This window comes from Salminus brasiliensis, chromosome 9, assembly GCF_030463535.1.
Source record: "Salminus brasiliensis chromosome 9, fSalBra1.hap2, whole genome shotgun sequence".
In the NCBI taxonomy this organism is placed as follows: domain Eukaryota; kingdom Metazoa; phylum Chordata; class Actinopteri; order Characiformes; family Bryconidae; genus Salminus; species Salminus brasiliensis.
This window is the reverse complement of record NC_132886.1, coordinates 32343436-32366462: the sequence shown is the minus strand read 5'-3', so window position 1 is coordinate 32366462 and position 23027 is coordinate 32343436. Positions and strand designations below refer to the sequence as shown.

General features: G+C 39.1%; 1 protein-coding gene across 1 annotated transcript in view; it reads left to right on the top strand.

Annotated features, from left to right (window-relative positions):
* brinp2 (bone morphogenetic protein/retinoic acid inducible neural-specific 2) overlaps window positions 1-23027 on the top strand; it is a 103899-nt gene that overhangs the window by 41559 nt on the left and 39313 nt on the right. Inside the window, exons 3-5 of the mRNA XM_072688241.1 lie at window positions 11364-11554; window positions 12659-12840; window positions 18329-18434. Coding sequence (XP_072544342.1) covers window positions 11364-11554; window positions 12659-12840; window positions 18329-18434 — 479 coding nt within the window. The remainder of the gene's footprint in view (window positions 1-11363; window positions 11555-12658; window positions 12841-18328; window positions 18435-23027) is intronic.

The following is a 23027-nucleotide window of genomic DNA, read 5'->3' as shown; positions in this document are numbered from 1 at the left end:
CTAAGATCTGTCCTAACAAATCCACAATGGATGCAATGACGCAAGCTGAAGATTATGCCTTGGCCCTCAAAGTCCCCCAATCTGAACATCAAATAAAATGAATGAATAGAAACATTTTGACACAGCTTTGCTTTAGGCTGTTTTGCTTTTTGTTATTTTAAAACTGGAAATAAAATTGTATTGAACTTTATGCCTTTTGGAAATCAGTTTTACTTGCTTAACTATTCACAATGCCAACGTTTGTCAAACTTTGCACTATCTTCTAAAAAAAAATAGCTAAACTAAAAAAGTCAACCTAAGATCAAAAATCACTTTTTGTCACTAGTCCAGTGTGGAAAAATCATTGCCACCTTTTTACTGAGTCAACCAAACTATAATAAATTAATCAGTTAAATTACACACCCCCAGGTTTTTAACATTTCTATTGAATACATTACTAAATAAATAAAGAAAGAAAGTCATAGAAACATATGCACATCACAGTAAGAGCAATATCCAAACATAGAACATATTTTTAGAAGTGACTGGATTTCCAAAAGTTCTCCAAGAGTGCAATTGGTTTTTGCAACAAGAGCTCAAACATAATTGGTTTATGCAGCAATACACGGACTAAGTTTAACTCTGTTAGTGGCCCAAACTATGACAGGACCTTAAACAGGCAGGTTAAGCTAAAAAAAACTGTGGCAAGCCTTCTAGTGGATGAGTGGCAAGGCAAGCCAAGAACAAAACATGAAACAGAAATGAACTGAATATCGGCTCAACTTAAAGGCAGTTGGACTCGACCGCGATCCATCCATATATATAAAGAGAAACGTCTGAGGCTCAAATCATACCCGTTTATAAAACCTCTTACCTAAGGGCACCCAAGTCTAGTAAATGGCCTTAGGAGTGTTTCCGACTGTTTTCAGGCACATTGAGTAGACTGATTCATCTAGGTTTGCTAGCTTTTTCTCTTACTCGAACTTGCCTAGCATGTCGCTACACTCGTAACTACAGTGGGCTTGTTTTTTTCCCTGTCTGTTTTTTTGGAGCGTGACTTTACCACTCAGTGAGCTCCTACACATTTCTGCTTGTACAGTCAGTTGCACAACAGCTCTTTATCATTTTCTCATTCACACTGAACGCTAATGCTGCCATTCAGTGGGTGTGGCCGCAGTAACTCCCACCACCTGTCATGCTCAAATCCTCTATAAAAGAGATTAGGAGGAGCAAAGACTAAAAACAGTTACTTTTGTTGTATGTTACAAATTGCAAATAAAAATTATTTTGTCAACTCCAAATGCTGAGCTGCAACTACATACTATTAGTATCAAGCTAGTGTTTAGCCTATTAAACACAAAAAAAGTTTGTTTTCCCACAGAAGCGTGTGGTTTTTATTAAAGTGGTAAAATATTATTGTTGAATTGTTGTTGTTGGATATTAATATTGAATTGTTTAGAATACCCACACAAGTTCCTATTGAGGTTTTCAGTACTAAGAAACATGGCACACATCAAAGACAGCTGTTATAGTCTCATTTGCCCTTTAAGATGAACTGTCAAAAAATACCACAAAGAGAACATACTGCGCAGTAATGAAATGTGAATGGGTGTTATTTTATTATATTCTCTAAGATGTGAGAGCTACTGTTGAATCCAGCACAAAAATAAAATAAAAAATGCAACATACAGAAGGTGGTAAGGGTAATATCTCTCTAAGACTCCTCTGAAGACAGCAGCATTCATATCATAACAGTGTCAGGACAGGTGCAGCCACATGACATAAATGGGCCAGACCCCATGCAACTTCAATGTAAGTATCTGTTGAGAAAAATGACACACACACACACACACACACACACACTTATATCCTTTCAAAGCACCAGAGTGACTCATTCTACAGTGTGCAGAAATAATGCCTATGTAATTTCTAATGGCTGTACAATCTTGAATATTTTTAGCCAGTCTTTTTGTCTAATCAGCACATTGCTAATGGGCAAAACTGTGTTAATGGAATATTTTATTACTGGCTGTAAGATGAATTTCCTTAAACCTTAAAGCAGCTCAGCTGATGAAAGATTTTTCCGTCACAGTAAAAATAGCAAAAAAAGTGCACCACACAAACTGCATTATTTGAACACTGTGATGTGTAACATAACACATTCTCTTGAGAATATTAACACTTTACTAACATTATAAATATTTACCTCAATAGAAACCTCAATAAGTTATTAAATCTCATTAAAATATTTCTAATTGGGTCGAGAGGTTTTGGTAACAGATGGTTTCTATCAAATCTATTTTTGTGTTTTCTTTGGGTTCTCTGCCTTCTGAAGGACCAAACCATTATAAGCAAGGATATGTTATAAGCAAGTTATGTAAAGTATTTACATAACTAAGTTAATAATACTAAGTTAATAGTTATTAAGTTAATAATAATAAATATATAAAAAAAATTAAATTGAATTAAAGGTAAAAAAAGCACAAAAACAAAAAAGTGGACAAAAACAAAAATACAAAAATCATAAAACTATGCAACGCCACCTACTTGGGTTTCTTGCAAATTTGCATAGTATGTGAAATCAACTTTTGTAGTTATCAAAATAACGTTGACATTCCTGCATTATCTGTCTGGCATAAGCAAATATGTTTGCATAAAAGAAATGTTGCGTGCATGCACATCAATAGGGGGCACTACAAATTAAGCTGATACATCAAAATTTATAAATGGCATTAGGCATAATTAGGGTTATAGGGTTATAATTGACCTAATAGGGTGACTTCATTTAAGTATTCAAATATTTTATTTAACTTCTTATTTATTTAACTTAAGTTATTTAAATAAGATCTTATTGCACACATTTTTTTTTTGTTTATAGGCATCAACAGTACCAAAAATGCAATTACATTTTATGTCAGAAATTGGACTTTTTGTTATTTTGACTTGCTAAATTGCTGAATGCTGCATTCAGAGGCATTTAACAGGCTTATCATTGACCAATCAGGATTAAACGTCATGTAGGGCCTGTGACCAGTGAAATTTCTAACAATTTGGATCCTTAAAGGGGAATAATCATGAACATCGAGTATATCTTGTTCGAATTTTGACCTTGTGACATACAGATAAATTAGCATTTGGGGGGGGGGGAGGGTATTTTTGTTCATAGTTCATAAAAGTGCTGTGTTACCATGGGCCATCACTGCGAACACATATCCCTCGCAGTACAAATGTACTGGGTTTAAATCTCACTACAATGGTAAGTTTGTATCTTGAGAGCATTGTGCAGTGAAGTTCAATAGATACCAAGAATATATGATGTTCATAAAGACTGACAAGGACTGGTTGTTAGGACCCCATAAATCACTGCTTACATCTATATATTTGAAATTGTAATTACAAAAAAATATAGACATTTGTCAAAAAAGCTGTGTTGTTGAGATGAGAGTTTTAGCTTTTAGGTCACTAAAATGCTAGTAGTAATGATTGGTTAGGCACAGCAAGAATTTTCAATGTTTGTGTGAGGTATTTGTTTAATGCATGCTGGGTGTTGTAGTGGCAGGTAGTGTGTGTCAGACAGCTCCAGGAGCCTGGGTTGTGGGTTCATTCCCTGCTTTGTGAGGAGTTGCTGTGTGCTCCCTGTGTCCATATGGGTTTTCTCCAGGGATACCAGTTTTCTACAGCCTCACCAAAATACACATGGTAGGTAAACTGGCTATGCTGAATTGCCCATAGGTGTGAATGGTTGTGTGTGGTACCCTGCATTGGACAGATTTTTCCCAGTGACTCTGGGTGGGGTGAATTCTGTGAAACTGATGAGACCAAGAGAATACAGAATACTGCAGTTCATAACATTAAGTGCTAGTTTTAGAATGGCTCTTCAACTTGGTTGGAGAATTTGGGTTGCACTGATTGAGCATGTATCATCTGGGAATGTGTGTTTTTATTTTAACCTCCTGCTCTTGTTTTCTGCATCTGCCTTTGGAGTCAGTAAGCATAAATAAACTCAGCAAGTCGATATCTGTCTTTGAAAGACCAGTTACCAATCTGGATGCATGAAGAGAAGAAGGTGTGTGAAGAACAGCACAGACGTTTGGCAAAACAAAAGAAACCGTTTGGAATATCTTCAAAAAGAAAGCAACCTCTGGTGTACTTTAAAGTCAATAATGCCTGTTTTTTGGATGCAGAAACGCTACAACAACAAAACAACAAAAAGGAAGTATAGCTAGAGACGATGAAAGTCATTGTGATTTACTTCCGCCACATATTTACCTTTATATTTACATGTATTTAATTCACAGAGCTTTACCATACAATCAAAATAACTTTGACCTTCACTGGCCTAAATCCCATAGACTGATCTAGATTTTTTTTTTCTTAACTTGCTTTTTGTTTGATGTTTGTTTCAAAGCCTGATGCTTTGTTCAGTATTCCTCTGTTTCATGAACGTGAGAGACGCAGGCGTTCACTGCATTACTGTGGCCAGCCCCAGTTTCTGTGGGTGGGTTTTGGCCTTTTAGCCTGCTTCCTCAGCCCCCCTGCCTGCGCATGGCTGACTCAGGCCAGCCCCCCCGCACTCACTTATCCAGACCCCAGCGTGATTCCGGGCAGCCGGGTTGAGAAACTTCAGCCGAAGCGTGATGGACTCAGCGAGGGCCAGACGAGGCCCTGCCAGTCCTGTTTGAAAGGTTGTCTCACAGGCCAAAGTGTGGCTTTTCTCTTGCGAAAACCAACAGAGTCACTGTGTGTGTATATGTATGTGACCGTGTATAAGCTTCATGGTTCAGTCGTGATGCATAAACAACATCAGTGATCTCACTGGGCAAATAAAAGAGGTCCTCCTTTCCCAAAATCCAGCCATTTTTGCTCAAGCCAGCTTTTTAAATGTGTTATCCAAGGCCATCACATTAAACCATTGGGCTTTCAAAGGCTGCAGCCCAGAGCCCAAGACACCAAGAGGCTTTGTGTGCATGTCTGCCAATGTCTGACATGTCTGAGCAACTGGAGATTTGTCACTTTAAACTATATACTGTGTAAAAGGTAAAGATGCATGTATTTGTCACTGTACAGCGAAATGTGTCCTCTGCATTTAACCCATCTGTGGTAGTGAACACACACACACACTAGTGAACAAGGGGCAGTGAGTACACACACCCAGAGCGGTGGGCAGCCAACTCCAGCACCCGGGGAGCAGAGAGGGTAAAGGGCCTTGCTCAAGGGCCCAACAGTGGCAGCTTGCCAAGCCCGGGAATCGAACCCATAACCCTGTTATCGATAGCCCGGCGCTCTAACCGCTGAGCCACCACTGCCCCATATATGTATGGGTGTATATGCATGGGCAACCCTTTTTATGACATGCCTACTTTCAGCCAACTTTAGGATACGTTAATTTTACTTGCTTCAAAATACAAAGGAGGTATACTACGTGAAGATTTGAACAAAATGAAAGCACTGGCTATCAGCGGGACATCAATGTTAAATGTAGTAAAGGCTCCAAAGTGGTAAGGGCTTATTTCTACAAGGAACAACTCGGGAGAATGGGGAGAATCTTCTTGCTTCTCAGCCTAGTGGGACATCCATGCCTGCACATCAGGAGAAGGGAACACCAGCAGGTTGACTGGAAGAGGCCTGTGCTTTTTAGCTGCGTCTCTGGGCTCAGCTCCCCCTCTGGGGCTCACACTGCACCAAAGGATTTTCGGCAGAGTGAATTCAATGCTCTTTAGTCATACCCCCAGTACCAATGAGGATTTCTGTTCTGAAGAGCACAGAAAGACATTCTTGCTTCAAATGACACACTCACTAAGCTGTAGTTGCAGGCAATTAGAGAGACTGTTCGACTGAGGTTAACTCAATTTAGACCCACTGCGAAGTTGCTAACAATGAAAGAGATTTTTTGCATGCTGAGGAAACAAACACAACGTTGCATTCTGACATGACCTCCTGCTGACTATGACTGCGAAGCAACTGCTTTTGCACAGCAGTCTGTTTCGTGGCGGTGTGTTTCAGGCTAACTTATATTTAATTTTAACCCTTACAAAACTAAAAGTATAGATTCTGTTTTACTTGTATTACATAATAGTAGTTACTGCATAATTCATTGAATAGCTAATTATTTTTGTATAGACTTTTTCGTTATTTTTGTCAGCAAAATGGCAAATAAAGAAAATGAATAATTGATAAAACAAGAGAATCACCAAGAAAGTCTGTAGAATTCTTTACTCAAGCCTAAGGTGAAGGTGTATGCAGCGGCAGGGGGGATGGATGTTTACGACTGGCAGACAGGAAAGGGCTGTGATGCTGTGGCGTTCCCCAGGGTGAGTTTGGGAAGATGGATGAAGTCCCATACGAGCCATTACCTGCGGGTCACTGCATTGCTGTTGCCGCACAAGGCGACAGGAATGACAACCAGTGGGGCCTAAAGGAGCAGTGGTCTAGTCCCTAGGCACCTTGTAACCTAGTAACAGCTGGTTTCCAGAGGCAATGTGCATCAGCAAGAAAATAACACAGAGACATAGCTATAGCCATAATTGACCGACTAGTGGAGGAAAAATTGGCCCTTCGGAAATGACGGGACGTAACACTGAAGCTAGGGGGCTATTTGATGAAGTGAACCTTGATGACTGCAGCTTTTTTTCTGTTAACATTGGACCCCAGAGTCTATCAATGATGAGGAAAATATTTGGCAACCTGGAAGACGCAGACTTTGAAAAGTGATTTAAAAGAGATTAGGGCATGTATTGGAATGGGATGGGGGGAGGGTTGCAATGCGGGTGCTTTTGTATTCTGGTGACTGATACAATGTGCCACTTCAGTCTCTCCCTATAAAATACTGTTCAAGCATTTACTGACCAGAATCAAATTTCACATTCACTATTGATGTTTGCCTTTGTAACTTCTTAAGAGTTCTGCTGAGTTGCCTTTTTGTGTAGGCTGCATTCTTGCTGAAGAAAGGGTTTTGTCTTTTCTTACTTGCTTAAAGTCAACTACTTAGTGTAATAATCTTTCTTTAAAAAATTAGGTAAAGCCTAAAGACAGGTTTGCAGTATGACACAGTGGTGTATTGTCTTCAAAAACAGCTCACATCAATGTTTTACTTTGCTGAACAGCAGGCCTCTGAAGTCCTGTATGAAACAGTAGGTGGGGGGGGGGGGGAATTAAAGTGGCTTTGGGTGCAGGGGGGACACTTGTATTTACTCAGAGGAGAGGTGATGGAAGAGAATGCGTGTGGACTACAAAGACAGGCCTATCTGGTGTTTAAGAGGTTGACTGAATAGGGTGAAACAGCCTGTGTTCTGAACTATCCAACAGCAGTCTGCTCAACATATGGCCTTGGCCCTTTTCATGTTATTTTTTTTCTTGGTGGTGAATGAGTGTTTGCTGGAAACAAAGAAGACAAGATGGTTTAGAGACACACTGGAACAATACACAGCAAATTTTATGTCAGGACTTGGGCTCCCCCACCAGGTTTCTCCTTTTTCCTCTGTTTGAGAGTAGTGCATGTTTTTTTGTTTTTGTAGTCTATATTTTAAAACATAATTTATCAAGATTAGTCAGAGAAGATGGGTAAATGGTATGTAAGGTCAGGTTCATAAGTATTTGGACATTGACAAAATGTTTGTAATTTTGTTACTGTACTCCACCGTGATGGATGGTAAAATGAAGCAATTAAAATGTGATTAAAGTGCTTTAGATTAAGAGATTTAACAAAAGATATTGCATTAACTGGCATTTTTATGTAGTACTTTTTCACAGGCTGAAAAAAGTAATTGGACGTTTGACTAACAAGCAGTTTCTAAAAGAACTTAAAAACCATGAAAGACACCTGAAGTAGATGCAGAAAGCAGAATTCTTTCCTTAAACAATTAGTTAAGTCAAGAACACTTTCGAGGAGGTAGGTGTGAGGATTGTCAATAGACACAATAGAATGTAAATACAGAGGGTTACACTGGTAACATTTAAGAACAGAAATTAGACTGAACATCTCAAAAAGCCTACCTAATTCTTGAAAAAGATGATGATCCCAAGCATGCATCATCTGCCCAAGCATACATGTGCTTTTTGAGGCAAAGAAACTGTCAGTGTCAGTGTTCTAATCGTTAACCCAACTGAGCATGCTTTTCACTTTTTTACTGAAGACCAAAGTGAATACAGTCACTGACTGCATGTGATTTGCATTTAAGTACAAAAATACGTGTCACTGTCCAAATGTTTATGAATTCTATTGTGATGCAATGTTTCTGAATGGTCAAGTTATAAAAAGTTATCAGCAAATCTACAAGAAAATGCTCTTGCCATGATAGAATTGGTTCATATGTTATATTTCTAAAGAGCTGCCATTTTGTAATATAATAATTGTAGCAATATGCAAATAAACATCAAAATGTACTGCTCAGCACATTCAGACATGGCATGATATGTTATGTGATCACCTTTTTCAATTCAATGTTTGCTATTATGATTTCCCCATCATATGCCCCAGAGGCGCTAAAGCAGAAAATCTAATTATGCTATTTAGTGCTGTAACTCCCAGTGAGCAATTAACAAGATTCTGCTTTAATTCTGTTGAAGAATCTGAGCCTTGGCCATGCAGCTTAAAACAAAAAGGAAATGAAAACTGTACAGAATCTTTGGTGCATGGCACAATAGTTTATCTTGTTTATAAAAAAAACTGTACTGGTAGAGAATATGCTGGCCTGTGTAAACATCTTAGGCTTTTGAGAAAATCACATGTAAAGCAAGTTATCTGAACAATGAGCATTTGTTTGTTCCATAAACACTAAACACATATTCAGAATTGTAATCAGAATTGGGCGCTTAAGTTAAAGAAGTGATATTATGCCAAAGGTGGTATTCTATGTGGTGAATTTAGAGCATTGAAATAGCCCGTATGCAGTTCTCAGCCAATATGCAGCTTGTCACGTTTTACTGTCGAAGCTTTTTGCAGCACTTTCAGTCACTTTCCTCTGTTGACATCCTACGCTGCAATGGACAGATACATGGATGTCACAGGATGAAAATCTAAAGACAGAAGATCCCCTAATGCCGTTAATAGAAGAATACATAGCCGCAAGCACACTTTTTGTTAGGAATTCACCAAATTCAACTAAAGTCATTAATGATGCTAATAATTGAGGTTGGTAGTAAATAGAGCCCAATAAATAAAATAAAATGGTAATTAATGGTAGAACGTAGGTCATTTATTAATCAGGTGACATGTAACTGAAAATATGAGTATGATGAATTAGCTTCTCTATTTACCTGACCATTTAAAGATGCAAGAGGCAAGATACAAAGCAGAAAACATTAATTGGTATTTTTAAGACTCTTTTTCTCTAATACTACTTTTTCCGCAGAACTACTTTTTAGGGCAAGAACCCTGATGACATAAAACCCTACAGATATTCAAAAATAATTAGTGTGAGACCCTGATTAAGCTGATTTTATTGTTTATTGTTTATTTGTTCTTAACATTGGGTATTACTAAACTATTGGTCAGTCATTGTACCATAGTTATTGCAACAGTTACTCTTTAATTGTTTTTATTAATAAATAATTATTGGCATTTAATTGATCTTTTCTTACAATAGTACTACCACATTATTACATATTTACCTAAAGTGCTCCTGTTTCTATTTGCTGAATTCTGCTCATTATTACTATTTGTAATAGCTTTTACATGGAATGGTTATAGAAGCTAGTGGAATTACAGAAGCAGTGTCACAAGGCTCACATAATGTTGCACTGCTCTTACACAGAGAGGGTGCACTGGGAGCAGAAACAGACACTAATTGCTTTTCAGTGTTTTCTCCTGCTCTATAAAGCCAACTAATGCACAGACTTCTCCTGGTTGTAATGATGACGTAAATCAAAACCAGTTATAATTGCATGTTCTTCATGGCGGTTTGTGTTCTCATTTTGACGTAACTTTATAATAGCTGGTGGGTTTTCCTGAGAATTGAGGGCTTTCAGGCTAGGGTGTGTATCTCTAGGCATACATGCACAACCTCCCTGTGTTTGACTGACAGTCTAATACAAACAGGCCTGAAGACCCAGTTTCTATCCAGTAGAGCGCAATGTTGCAGATCAGCAGTCCTCTATGTTTCTTTCTCTTTTCCCCCACCTGTCTTTCTCTCTCTCACGGTTTCTCTGTCTCAGTTGAGTGTAAGCAAAACAGGAGTAAAAAAATAACAAACATAATTTCTGCACTTGAGCATCATTACTGGCAGAAAAACAAAATAATTCCATACCTGCTTAAACTGGGGGACTAATATTCAGTTATTAAAACCTTAAAACCTTGTTATTCAGTAACTACTGTGAGTCATTTACTACTGCGAAGCTAACAGGTGGAAGAGTGGCAAATTAAAGTATGCATCTTCTATTACAACCAAAGGTAAAACCTAATCCTAGTCCTAGTTTCACATTCAAAACAAGCCATTTTGCTTGCATACACAGCTCTATCCATATTTAACTCCTGTATGAAAAGAAAGTTGTTCTAGGATGCACATTCATGTTCATCAGGTTGTCTGGATAAAAATATTTACATTTAAATAAGCAGCGCTAAAGTGCTGAGGTGCTCTCTTGCACAGGTGTAGCACTCTGGCGTATGAGGGGGCGTCAGACGCAGTGTGTTTTGGGGCAATGAGTGGCCCGCTACCCAGCTGAGTTCCAGGTGCAATCAGCTGGTGCTAAAACCCTTTAATTAAGACCATCGATCATCATTAGCTTATGCACGGACAGCCGGAGCTTTAGCTAATTAACTCTTCGAGATCATGGCGAAACAGCATTAAGCCCAACGGGCTATTCTTTTAGCTAAAATGTTCAAAGAAGCTCATCTTGCAATCTGCCTTTACAGCAGAATAAGTTTTACTTAAGATTACTCAGATGCTTAGTTGAAATGCTGCGTCGCAAAATCTATATATTAGCTTAATTTTTGACATTAGCACAAAGGCCGTTTTTTTTTCCTTTCCCCAAAGTCTATATCTGGAAATGCTGATATGGACTGAGTGCCGGAAGATGAATTGTGGGCGTAAGTAGGATAGCACACTGTCTTCACAGAGGGAGTAACAATATCTGTCAGACTGAATTGTGTATATCGTACAGCATTTGTAGAGCCTGTTTGTGTTTGCCCTGGATTAAAATCAAAGACATCAATATGCAGCTCCATGTTTCGATGCATATTTATGCATGGTTTTCTGCTGATATTAGCATTTTTTTCTTCTCCTATGCTTGGCTCACAAACACATACATACACACGCACACACATAAATACACTCCACCAACACCCAGCAGCCTTATCCCAAAAATCTGAATCAAAATGGAATCCCAACTCTCAGCACAGGCCTGACTTTAAGCTGACTGTGGTGCTTTCCCTCCCTCTTTTCTTGTAGGGAATTCAGCCACTGGAAAGTGAACAGCTTGGCCACGGAGAAGAGAGACTTCTTCAAGGCCCCACTGCCCTTGGCTCCAGAATTCTTACGCAACCTCAGGCTGCTGGGAAGGAGGCCGAGTCTCCAGCAGATCCATGAAAACCTGATCAAAAAATATGGCACACATTTCCTCGTATCTGCCACACTCGGAGGTAAGCTGTCACAGTACAAAACAGAAACGTATTGATCACAGTAACCATGATTCTGTGGCAGATTCACATGTAATATCAGACATTTTCTGGAATGTTTGACAGCATTTTAACAGCAGTAGAAAGTAATACTATCCATCCACTCTCTCTGACTGACCCCCCGCGGACTGGTTTCTAACTGTGGTTACGTTAACCGAATCTTCCGTTTCTAAGATGTGGCCGCTAATTATGATGCCACTCATTGGTAGACGTATGCACTGAATCTATGGTGACAAGAGAGATGAATGCAGTGGCAAAGCTTTAGTGAATGCTGGTAATTAACCAGTCAAGTGGGAGGGGAACGGAGGACGGGACGACTGGCTGCATACTAATCAGATTGGAGCAAATAATGTGCATGTTCCACTGAGCGAGACAGAGAGACACTCCTCGACAGAAAAGTGAGACTATTTCTCTGTGTCTGGCTGGGTAGGATTATTTTCTTGTGCAAGCAACCCACACGTCTGTTCTAAACTAAACAAAATAACCCGAACGTCAGAACCACTATATGGTACATGCCCATATAAAGTAAAACACATAAATAGTTAATAGCTTCCTGGCGGGAACGTCTGCATTCTCTGTGTATTTTAAATAGCTTATTGTGATGCCATCTGAACAGGATTCTGTGCTCTGTTACTTTGCTCTTGAATCACCACAGCTCTGCTTCCACATGGCAGAAGTCATTGAGCATCATCTCCCAGTTCATCTCCCAACACACCTCAGCCAGGTGATCAAAGCTGTAGAATGCTGTTTACCTGGCTGAGATGCGGTGGGAGCTAAACCAGAACGAAAATGTAGACTGGCTGGGGGTCTCAGAGGACCAGACTGTAAACTTCTGTTCTATTGTATTCTATATTTCATGAAGCACTGACATACTGAGTTTGAGCTGCTTGTCCTCCATTCCTACTTCAGGTTAAAATGACTGTGTGGCTCTCGTTTATCTACATTTAGGTGATCACCTCCTAGTATGAGTTAAGCGAGCTGTCACTTGGCTGGTCTTGAGAAAGTGAAAACTCCATCTTCCATCAGTTTCTGTGCCTTACAATCTGGGTTCTCTGCACATATACATAGGGGAGGAGTCACTCACCATCTTTCTGGACAAGCAGAAGCTTAGCAAGAAGTCAGAAGGGAACGGCAACAGCTCGGTGGTATCCCTGGAAATCCTGCACCAGCTGGCGGCCTCCTATTTCACTGACAGAGAGAGCACCCTCAGGAGACTTCACCACCTCCAAATCGCCACCTCTGCCATCAAGGTAATAAGAGTCCACAATTCCATCTATGAAAACTGATTCATTCATCTGTTTTGGCTTCCTTAGTTTTGTATTAGAGCTGCGAGGCTAATGTAGCCAACAAATCATGGAAGCTTACAGCTACCATGATTACAGCCAGAAAATAAATTTCCTTATGTAGTTTCTGGCACATTATTATCTGTGAAAATGGACAAAAGCATGTCATACAACTAAACACAAAAATTCTAAAAATAATACTGCTTATAAAATGAACGGTTATATACAGCACCTTTCAGACATTTGCAATACAGCTAAGAATGATATACAATGCAAAGAAAAAAAACAACAAAAAGGATAAACATGTAATGAAATACAAAAAAAATAAGCCACAAATACAGTTGCACAAAGTAAGTGAACCCATTGCAATTACCTGGCTTGCTATGACCTAAAATGTGATAAAATGTGGTCTGAACGTTATTCAAATCACAATTATAGATAAAGACACCTGTCCTTGTACTGTCCATGTCTTTTATTGAGCACATTGAGTGAACATCCAGAGTACAGGCTAGAAAAAGTAAGTGGATTTTTCTATTAATGATTTATCCAAGAGCTTGTTTGTAAAGGGTTTTGTGATTAAGAAAATGAAATTGGAAGTGAGGGGTTTGCAGGTGCTATGCCCAATAAGTAATGGAACACAAAGCCTGGTTACTGATAAATCTGTTCTTCTCAAGAAAGACTGGTTTGTGTGAGCCATTCCTTGAGGCAAAAAAACTTTTAGAAGACCTCAGAAGATCTGTTACAGAGACGCATGGAGCTCTACAAAGGTCTACAACAGCTTTGCTAAAGATCTAGGTGTACATCAGTCAACGGTAAGAAAAATTGAGAAATGGAGAAAATTCAGGACTGTTGCTAATCTTCAAAAGTCTCGACAAACTGCAAAACTTTGTTCATTTATGCAATATTAGAAAATGCATAGAACAAGAATTTTCATTGTCAAAGGACACCCACAAGGAAGCTGCTGCTGTCCAAAAAAAGGCTCTAAAAGGCTTACTCAATGTGCTCAATTATATGCATTTATGTGTTACTAGTTCAGTTAGATTGTTTTGAGGTAATTCTGAAAGGTTCACTAATGAGTCATTGAAGTAGTCATAGTCTGTCTTGATCTCTTAAGTCTACCTCATGTTTTTTATGGTAAGGAATTTTGTTTTGTAACAGATTTTGACACATTGTTTGCTAAATACTGGGACACCGCAGGAACACATAAAATATTGTTGGTGATGCTAATTTTGTTGTTTTTGCTGTTGTTGTTTGTGTATGGCGGTCTGATATAGGCACTGTAAACATATTGATTTTAATTTCATGTAGATATAACACCAGTTATGAGTTGTGGTTTGTTGCCATGGTAATCCTTCAGCAGTAAGTCTCTTAAATGTTACTTTTAAGCAGCACTGCCATTAGCATGATGGATCAAGTGACCCTAACCACTGCTGTTGAGTGGGAGTGCACAGATCATTGGACTCCACTGGTTTAAACAATGTGATTCATTTAGAGTGACCTTTACACAAAGCCTTTGTTGAGGGAGGAAGAACTTACTTTATCAGAATGCGACATGCTGTGTAGCATGTTATCAGTTCCACTAACGCAGTATTATAGCAGGAAACCTCAAACCTGCTGCCTCCATACCTGAGCACACTAAAGGTAATATAAAATGTTATTTTGTTTAGGCATTTTTAATCCTTATTAACATAATTATATGAACAAGATTCTCCTCACCACCCAAAGAGGTGTTTTGAGGCAAGCAGATATGTGCTGCTGGTAATAGAAAGAGTGTGTTCACTGGGATGTAGCAAACTAAAAGACTGTTGAAAAATAGCATCCCCACTGGGTTGCATCATGCTTTTCATTAGTTTTCTCAATGCCACATCTGCAGAGAAAGTTCAGTTTTCAACGAATCCTTTATGACTCCTTATCAAAGCACACAACCACAGAGCTACAGGGTTTCATTTCCTTTACATTTTTTACCATGTGCTACCAACTTTCTCTCAGTAACTAGCTCTTTGACTGCAAGTTTAATCAGTCAGTGAACTCTGCAGTAGTACTGTAGCAGGTGTATTATCCTATTGTCTGAAGGTGCGTGCAGGAATTATGTAAGTTTTTCACCTCTGTGCAGTCTGTGGTAGCAATAGGGATTTTCTGTGCTTCTCAGAGATACAGGGCTGTGACAGTTTTGCAGGTTGGAGAGGCTTTACATAAGCAAGAAGCAGCCTCACCTGCCAGGTGTGTTTATCGCGGGAGAGCTAATGAGACACTACAGGGCCATCGAGTCCACTGTGGAGTGCTTTTTTTTTATTACTCATTGTGCAAATCAGACTGATGAATTGGGCACCATAGCAGAAGTGGGTTCTAACAGGCCCATCAATAATCCCATAAAGGACAATCAATTACGCTCTGTGCCCCAGAATGGGAGTGTGGTGGCACACCAAGGAGTCGCTTTTAGAGACTTCACAACCCGTCTGTGTAATCAGATGCTTGTTGTCAAATACAGCAAACGCCACCGAGGCACGTTTCAATGTGATCAGGTTTTGCAAGGACAAGCACTCAAATCAGTTGGGCTCTGTAGGCCACTAGAGGCAAAAAAGGCACTTGTGTGGTCTATATTTTGCTCACTTGGAAATGTCATTGGGAAGAGAGGACTGCAGCATACAAGTGCAGGGTACTTGTGAGAATGCTGTGGAAATGTTAGCTCTACATGCGCAGCAAAATAACCAACATTAAATGAGCGGCTGGAGTGTTAAAATGGTCCCTGGTGTACATGCTGATCTTACCATGGCGGTTTTGGAGCATGGTTAAGGACTAGTATTTGACTATAATTCATCTTTTGGCATGTACTTCTGCTCCTGTGGTCCTAGCTCAATAATGTTAACCTAGAATTACAATTAACCATGAAGGACTCTCCCAATATATTCATTTGTCATAATGACATACTATTAACAGTCACCTCTGTGTAGGACAGACATCTTTGATATTCTCTCCCAGCTGTGACCTGGAACGAATGCGGAAAAGTTGTAATGGCAAAACCATGTCCGAATGCATGCACCAGTTATGCTGTGTGAGGAGCCATGCATTCCGTTGAATCATACAAGGACGTTCTGCATGTCCGTTTGGTGCCCGTCCCTTTGGGTAAGGTCTCGAAAATAGCAAATGCGTGTTACAGGTTTTCAGGACGCTTTGCAACGCAAACACTTTACAAAGCAGGCTGCTTCGTTCTGTCTTGTCGCGGAATGAGAGTGATCATGAGTGGTCCCCAGAGCGATCTGGAGCATTTAATAGGGAGGGGAAGAGGACCCTTCACCTTGTCTGTCTGGAGGCGGCTGTGGATAGCTGACGGCCCCTGAGATAAGTGACAGCACCGTCTAAGTAACATCAGCTGTCAAGTTCAATGAAGCACCAAGAGTATGCGCTTAAAATCCTGTCACACTCCGCAGACTCCTAAACATCTGAATTCAAGCTTGCACAGTGTACCCGTAGTCCTTAGCTAAACGTGCGTTCAGCCCAGGTTGCGGAGACATTTTTGATAAATGAGTCTCTCCCATATGCATTTCGCCTGCAACTCAGTCCACTGCCAACTCAGCTTATTGCTCATAAGAAAAGAGGCTATTTTCCGATTATTTGAGAACTCACAGCTGGGCCTTATGGATTCATTGAGATCCTATAGAGCTGGAAATAAAAATAGCAGTATAATAATTCACTGCAGTTAACGCTGTTATGTCTCCATTTGCATGAGTGAAAATGAATAAAAAGGGAATTAATATAAAGGGAAGGAAGGAACAGTTTACAGCATCTAGATTTTGTTGTACAGAAAAAATGGAAAAATGGGATTTCAGTAAACTCATTTAAATGGATGTGTAAATTATTTCAAATAGGGTTCATTACAGTAAACATGATCCTGCAACATGAGACCTGGAACATGTTTTAGTAAAAGATTAGCAGTGAGTGTTGTTTGGCTTAACTTGGCCTTTTTGTTTGTATCTGAAGTTTTCAGAAATATGTGTATTTTCTTAGTTAAGATATAATTGATATCTGAAGCTTGCGTCTTTGTCAGTGGAGCTACCTGTCCAATGTAGGAATCAAGTAATGGATGTTCTCCAGAGGCAAACGTGCAAGAGGAAGAACTTTAATCTTCACTTAGTTTGAACAGTTTTCTCAAAGTGTAATGAACTGTTAAAGACATGCTTATGTACAACAGATCTGCCATTTAATAAAAATGGACAATTGTATAGGTACAGTGTAGGAATTAACATGGCTGCTACTACTGTTTTTAACAAGTGTTTAGTAGTTTAGTAATGTTTAGTAGGTTTAACCTGTACAGTGCCTATGATGCATGGATATGTTCTAACAAAAAGACCATGCATATAGCTACAGTATAGTACATACTTCGGCTCCCCATCAGCAAAAAAACAAATTTAAACCAGTCATTTTACCTGCTTTTTGCACACACACTGCACATATATATCCAATCAATTCCATTGCCACAGGTGTATAATACCAAGCACTTAGGCATGCAGACTGCTTCACATTTAAAACATTTGTAAAATAATAAGTTGCTCATGAATTAAAGTGGAGGCTTTTTAGCACATTCCTAAACCTTGTCGAAAGCCTTCCCAGAAGAGTTGAAGCTGTTATAGCTGCAAAGGGTGGCCCGACATCATATTAAACCCTATTGATTAAGTATGGGATGTTCATATGCATGTTCTGCATAGATGTCATTTACACTAATGTAACACCATGTCATTAGATGTCAGAATTTGTGTTTTTGCACAGTGCTTTTGCACTGTTGGAGTGACAACAGAACAAGGACTGGTTAAAACTAGTATTCCCCAGAGTAACAGGAAGACTAATCCATCACAATCTGTATTATGAGCTGGGTTGAGCATGACAGAACATTCTGTGCAGACATGCTGACCACATCCTTTTAGTCTAAGATTAGGTACAATTCTCTTTCCTCAGTTGGGTTAAGGCACTTGCCTGTCATAGCCAATAAACCAACAAACATACATCTGGCAAAGGCCTGGAGATGAATACAATAATAAACGGCGTTATCTCTTTAGTTCAGCAAGGGATTAGAGTCATAGACAGCAAGCAAGTTATTTTAGAACAGACAAAGTCTTCTTCCGTTTGATATGGGGACCGAGCTCATTCTGTGCAGCTGTACACAGCAAACTGCATCCCTGATTTGAAATTAATATTACATTGGCACCCATCACCCAAGTTTCTAGGGCGTTGTTTTGCATTTTGCACGGAGGCTTGCAAAAATATGGCAGTTTCAGAAGAACTTTGACAGAGTGGAGTAAGCTGTGCTGACATTTGTCTGTTGACTCAAGCTGATTGCAGATGCATTTCAGTTTGTTTTAGACAATGGGCCATGCCCAGTGCTCTACCGCTACTAAAGAAGAACAAACAGGTGCTTGATTTCTCTGGTAATATGGCGTTAAAATACCCCCTTGTTTCCTAGGTAACAGAGACCAGAACGGGGCCTCTCGGATGCAGCAACTACGACAGCCTGGATTCTGTCAGCTCAGTGTTGGTGCACAGCCCGGAGAACAAAATCCACCTAAAAGGTATGCCAATGTTGCGTTCACCTCTGTACCTGTGTGCTTGCAACATCATAACTAATCCCTTATTTACCGTAATCTCTTAACAATAGGGGTTCTTGATAGGGTTTTGGGGTACTATATAAATCTATTTAACTGTGGAAAAATGTGTTTCTCTCATGCTAGAAGCTTCCATGAGATTCTTTAGAGTCTGACCATGTCAACATGCCAATGATAATTAAGGTACATCAGGATTACTGAACTGCCTCATAATAACAAAAAAGGTTTTTACCATTCAAAGACATGCTAAAAGCAGTGTAGGTGGTGCTAGCTTTGGTTTGTTTACACAAACTGACATCTGCATTCTTATTTCTTTTTTTTATTCACAAGGCATCCTCTGTCATTATCAGCATTGGTCAAACTCTTGCTTCTCTTTGATATTCGAAATGGTTGAAAAGCTGGTTGTCCTTCGAAAACATGCCCTGTCTTGGTAAGCAAGCTGGCTAAGCTTGCTTGGTCATGCTTGTTTTACTGGTCAACAACCTTGGTCATGCTGATCAACCAGCTTGGTATAGTTGGTTATTCTGGTAGACCAGCTAAACCTCAAACCCACATTAAAATATTCCCTATACAGGTCGACTTAACCATCTTGAGCTGACCAGGTTTTTTGTCTTTCAACAGGAATGTGTAGATTTGGTTTTGGAGTGTTTCAGGCACAGCAATGTCACTGCTTGATTAAGAGCAATTAATTCCCTTGAAATATCTAGTTAAAAGCAATTCTATAGTGTTAGAAATCCGGCGTCCAGGAGGCAGATTCAGGAGTCAGGAGACTTTATCTTCAGTGTTGATGAGTTTATTGATACACACAGAGATGTACAACTCGATCGGTCATGGTCAACCCAGTCTGATTAGGGGTATTTTGAGAGGGCCTTATATACATTGGAAATTGTGGGAGGAGAAAGGTTGATGAAGAGGAGTTTAAGGAGGGGTAGGAGGGGGATGAAGGATAGGTCACTTGGAGTATCAACAGTAGGGGGTGATAGTTATCAGTTTAAAGAAGGGTAGGAGGTGGGTGAAGTTAAGGGGGGGTTGATGGTATACAAAGAGAGAGAGTGACCACTTTAGGCCGGCAGACGAAGGGTAACAAAAGATGAGACAAAGGATTAAGATAACCATTTGATAACAAGTTGAAACCACATGAAAGTAATGTTAGAAAAGACCATATTTTCTCTCAATAGTCAGAATCTCAAGACTACAAAATCTGGCAACATAACCTCTAACTAACAAGGTAGTGTAAGTGTATGTGTGCATTAGGTAGGTTTATACTAGTCAGATGTGTATCTTTTTTTGTAATGTTTGCCTGTGTTTAATGGATACTTAAATTTGAAAACTTCTTCAAAAACTTAATTTCTCAATTCTTCTCAAAACATTCCTTTTCTGGTCTAGGTTGATATGCCTGCATCACACAATCTGTTTTACCACATCCCAAACATGTTCTATTGGATTAGCAACAACCCGATGACTAGGAAGGCCACTGAAGAACACTAATCTTAGTTTAAGGCAACTTTTGCCATGGTGCATTATCAGGCAAGATGTAGCCATTAGAAGATAGATAAACTGTGTCCATAAAGGGATGCACATGTACAGCAACAACACTTGAATACTAATAGTGTCTGTATATTGCACAATTGTACATGTATGTTCTGTGCTCTTAAATTGCATGTGGTTGTATACATTGAGGTAAAGAAACTCACTAGGTGGGGTTTCAGTAGAAAATGTATGGGTTTATTTTGAGTTGCCAAGCTGCACTTGCCATCTCAAAGAGCTTCAAAAAATAGTGCACTGCTGCTTACTTTATTATTTTTCTCTTTAACATGCACCCTGATAAAGCAAGGCAAAAGAGCACCAATTACAGCAATTTGATTTCTTGATTCCAATATCCATTCTGCTGTTGCAATATTTAAGTAACAACTGCAATGATCTTCACAGCAGTAACACCATATGTGAGAATAGCATGGAGTGGCACAGCACTGCAGCTGGTGTTTACTAACTTAGCAGTGGAAATCATTTAATGCTTGGCAGATTCAGTAGTTTTTTTTCAGGTCATGACACTTCTAAAATGAAAAGCATACAAACCAGGGGAATAACCGATGAAGTTAGTTTTTAAAGTGGTAAGAATGGGAGGAATGCATTGTAAAATCTAGCCATTGTTATGGTTATAAAAACAGTGCATTTGAAAGCAAATATCTGAAACTGTCAAACTGTACTGCTAAGAGATTCCAGTTCACACCTGTGCTATTGGATTTGGTTTTTGAACCAGTCACTGATATTGAGTCAATATGAGATGAGTCAAGGGGGGTGAGAGTTCATAGCCGGGCATATAAATTACAACATGAGCTATGGGTACAAATATTGGTCAGGGGTTCTTTATTTTAATTGGGCACTTATTTATTTTTGCTATTTTACCATGGAAATGAACTTCACAGTACAGACTGAAAGCATCAAAGACAAACTGTACATTATAACACTGGCTTGAAGGGTGCCTGTAGTGAAAAAAAAAATATGAGTACAACCACAGCCTTGTAGCAAGCCTGGCTATTCCCACAGTACACAATATCAGAGGTTCATCTGGATGCTGATACCTGGCCTTTGCTCCCATATAGCCAATCTCGCTGTACATCTGCAGCAGTTCATACTCTCTATACTTTACTAGTATTGACTTAACAAAAGCCCACTCAATCTCTCATGCTCTGCACAGCTGCCCAGAAAAATATTTTATTTCTTATTTATTCTCTGTACTTCGGTTATTTAGTTAGGTAGTTTTTTTCAGGCTGCCTCACAATAAAGTTTGAGCACATTAAAAAAGTGTAATTTGTCATCTGATAAAAAATAACAACAGGCTGTCCAATTAGCGGAAATAACTGAACATTTTTATCACTGTGTACAGATGCCAAATTACATTTTCAACCTGCCCAGATTTCTAAGTGTCAGAATACACATTCCATTTGTATCACACTCTTTTTTTTTATCTTTTCGTGTGGTGAGAATCAGTATCAGAGCATTGCCTTGAGTTTTTATGGTTTATTTTATGTGAGCAGTGCCTTATTGTATAATAAGACATGACATGCTTTTAGACAACAGATAAACACTGATTATATAGGTATTTGTGTTCAAAGTACTTCAGTTATTTTTAATAATTCTAGATAAGTTCACTTCTAATTCCATGACTGACTAAGGCATTTGACCATATACAGAACTGACCTGTTTCATTTAGCATGGTTGGGGAACACTGACTCACTGTCATAGCAAAAGCTCATGATTTATTTATTTATTTATTATTGATTATATTTAAAAAACACCTTTACATCATGTGAACATTTCATGACTAGAGAGAAACACTTGAATAAAATGTCATTAAATTAACTTACAGAAAAGCTAAGAAAGTTTCTCATTTCAAATGAGATTTCAGAGAGACAGCATTTTTTATGGCAGCAACTGTTTTGTGGAAAACTGCATAAATAATAGAGTTTAAGTGTCGTGATTCTTTAAGATTAACATGATATGTAGATGCAATTAGTTATTTAAAAATATGTGTACATACACTACTAAATACATGCTGGACCAACCATTAATGCATTCCTTACTTCCATTTACAGAAAGTAGCACTGTTCTTTCTGACATTCTTGCCTGCCACATTATTTTGTCCTAAAAGATCAGCAGTTGGCTCAGATCAGTCTCACTGTTGTCTGTGCTACTGGACCTCTGGAATGTTTAATGTTCGCTTGCACACAATTGACACAAAAACAAATGTGGGCATTAAGAAATTGAGAATTCTAAAAAATAAAAAAAAATTAAAAAGTATGCTGTTACACAGTATTTTGTTTTGTTGTTGTTTTTGTCTTCCTGAGAACTGTAAAATTCTAAAGGTCCTACATTCCCCTGCTTGAAAGATAATGTACATTTGCAGAATCATTGTGTCTGCCTGTAAGTCTGTATTCTGCATGTCCTTGTCTAGAAAGTATGAAAATAAGTACCATGGGGGAAACCGTTGGCATTTCAACTAACCCTAATTTGCTTCACACCCTAGTGACCGCAGAGTCACCAAGAGTTGAGAGTGGCTAGAATGCAAAAAAGAGACAGAGTGGCAGCAAAGAAAAAGGCCAGGTTTTATGATTAGCTTCAGAGCTGTTGATAATCATACACCTGGCCTGTGCCATTCTGTCTCCACTTTCTTCAAGTTTGGCATTTAAAACATCAGCCTACTTAATGCTGCTGCCTCCTGAAGTTAGCACCCTGCTGACCAGAATCCTGTTATTACTTTAATAAGCTGGGGATGGGGCACCGACAGCCCACGTCTAGGTAGAAACAGTGAAAAGTACCTGCATCAAGGAAGCCTGAGGTCTGCATTTGTGCAGGTCATCTTTTAACTCTGTCTGTTTCATCTGTTTCACTGAATTTCTGATAACCTCACTCTATTAGCGCTTTCCCGAACTAGAGACGGTTGGATACTAGCCATTAGCAGAGGAATGAATAGAAATAAGGGGAAAACTTCTGTCTTTCATATCACTGAAGACTGCAGTAATCCTTCTGAAGGGGAAAAATGGCATTGCTCTGCTTCTC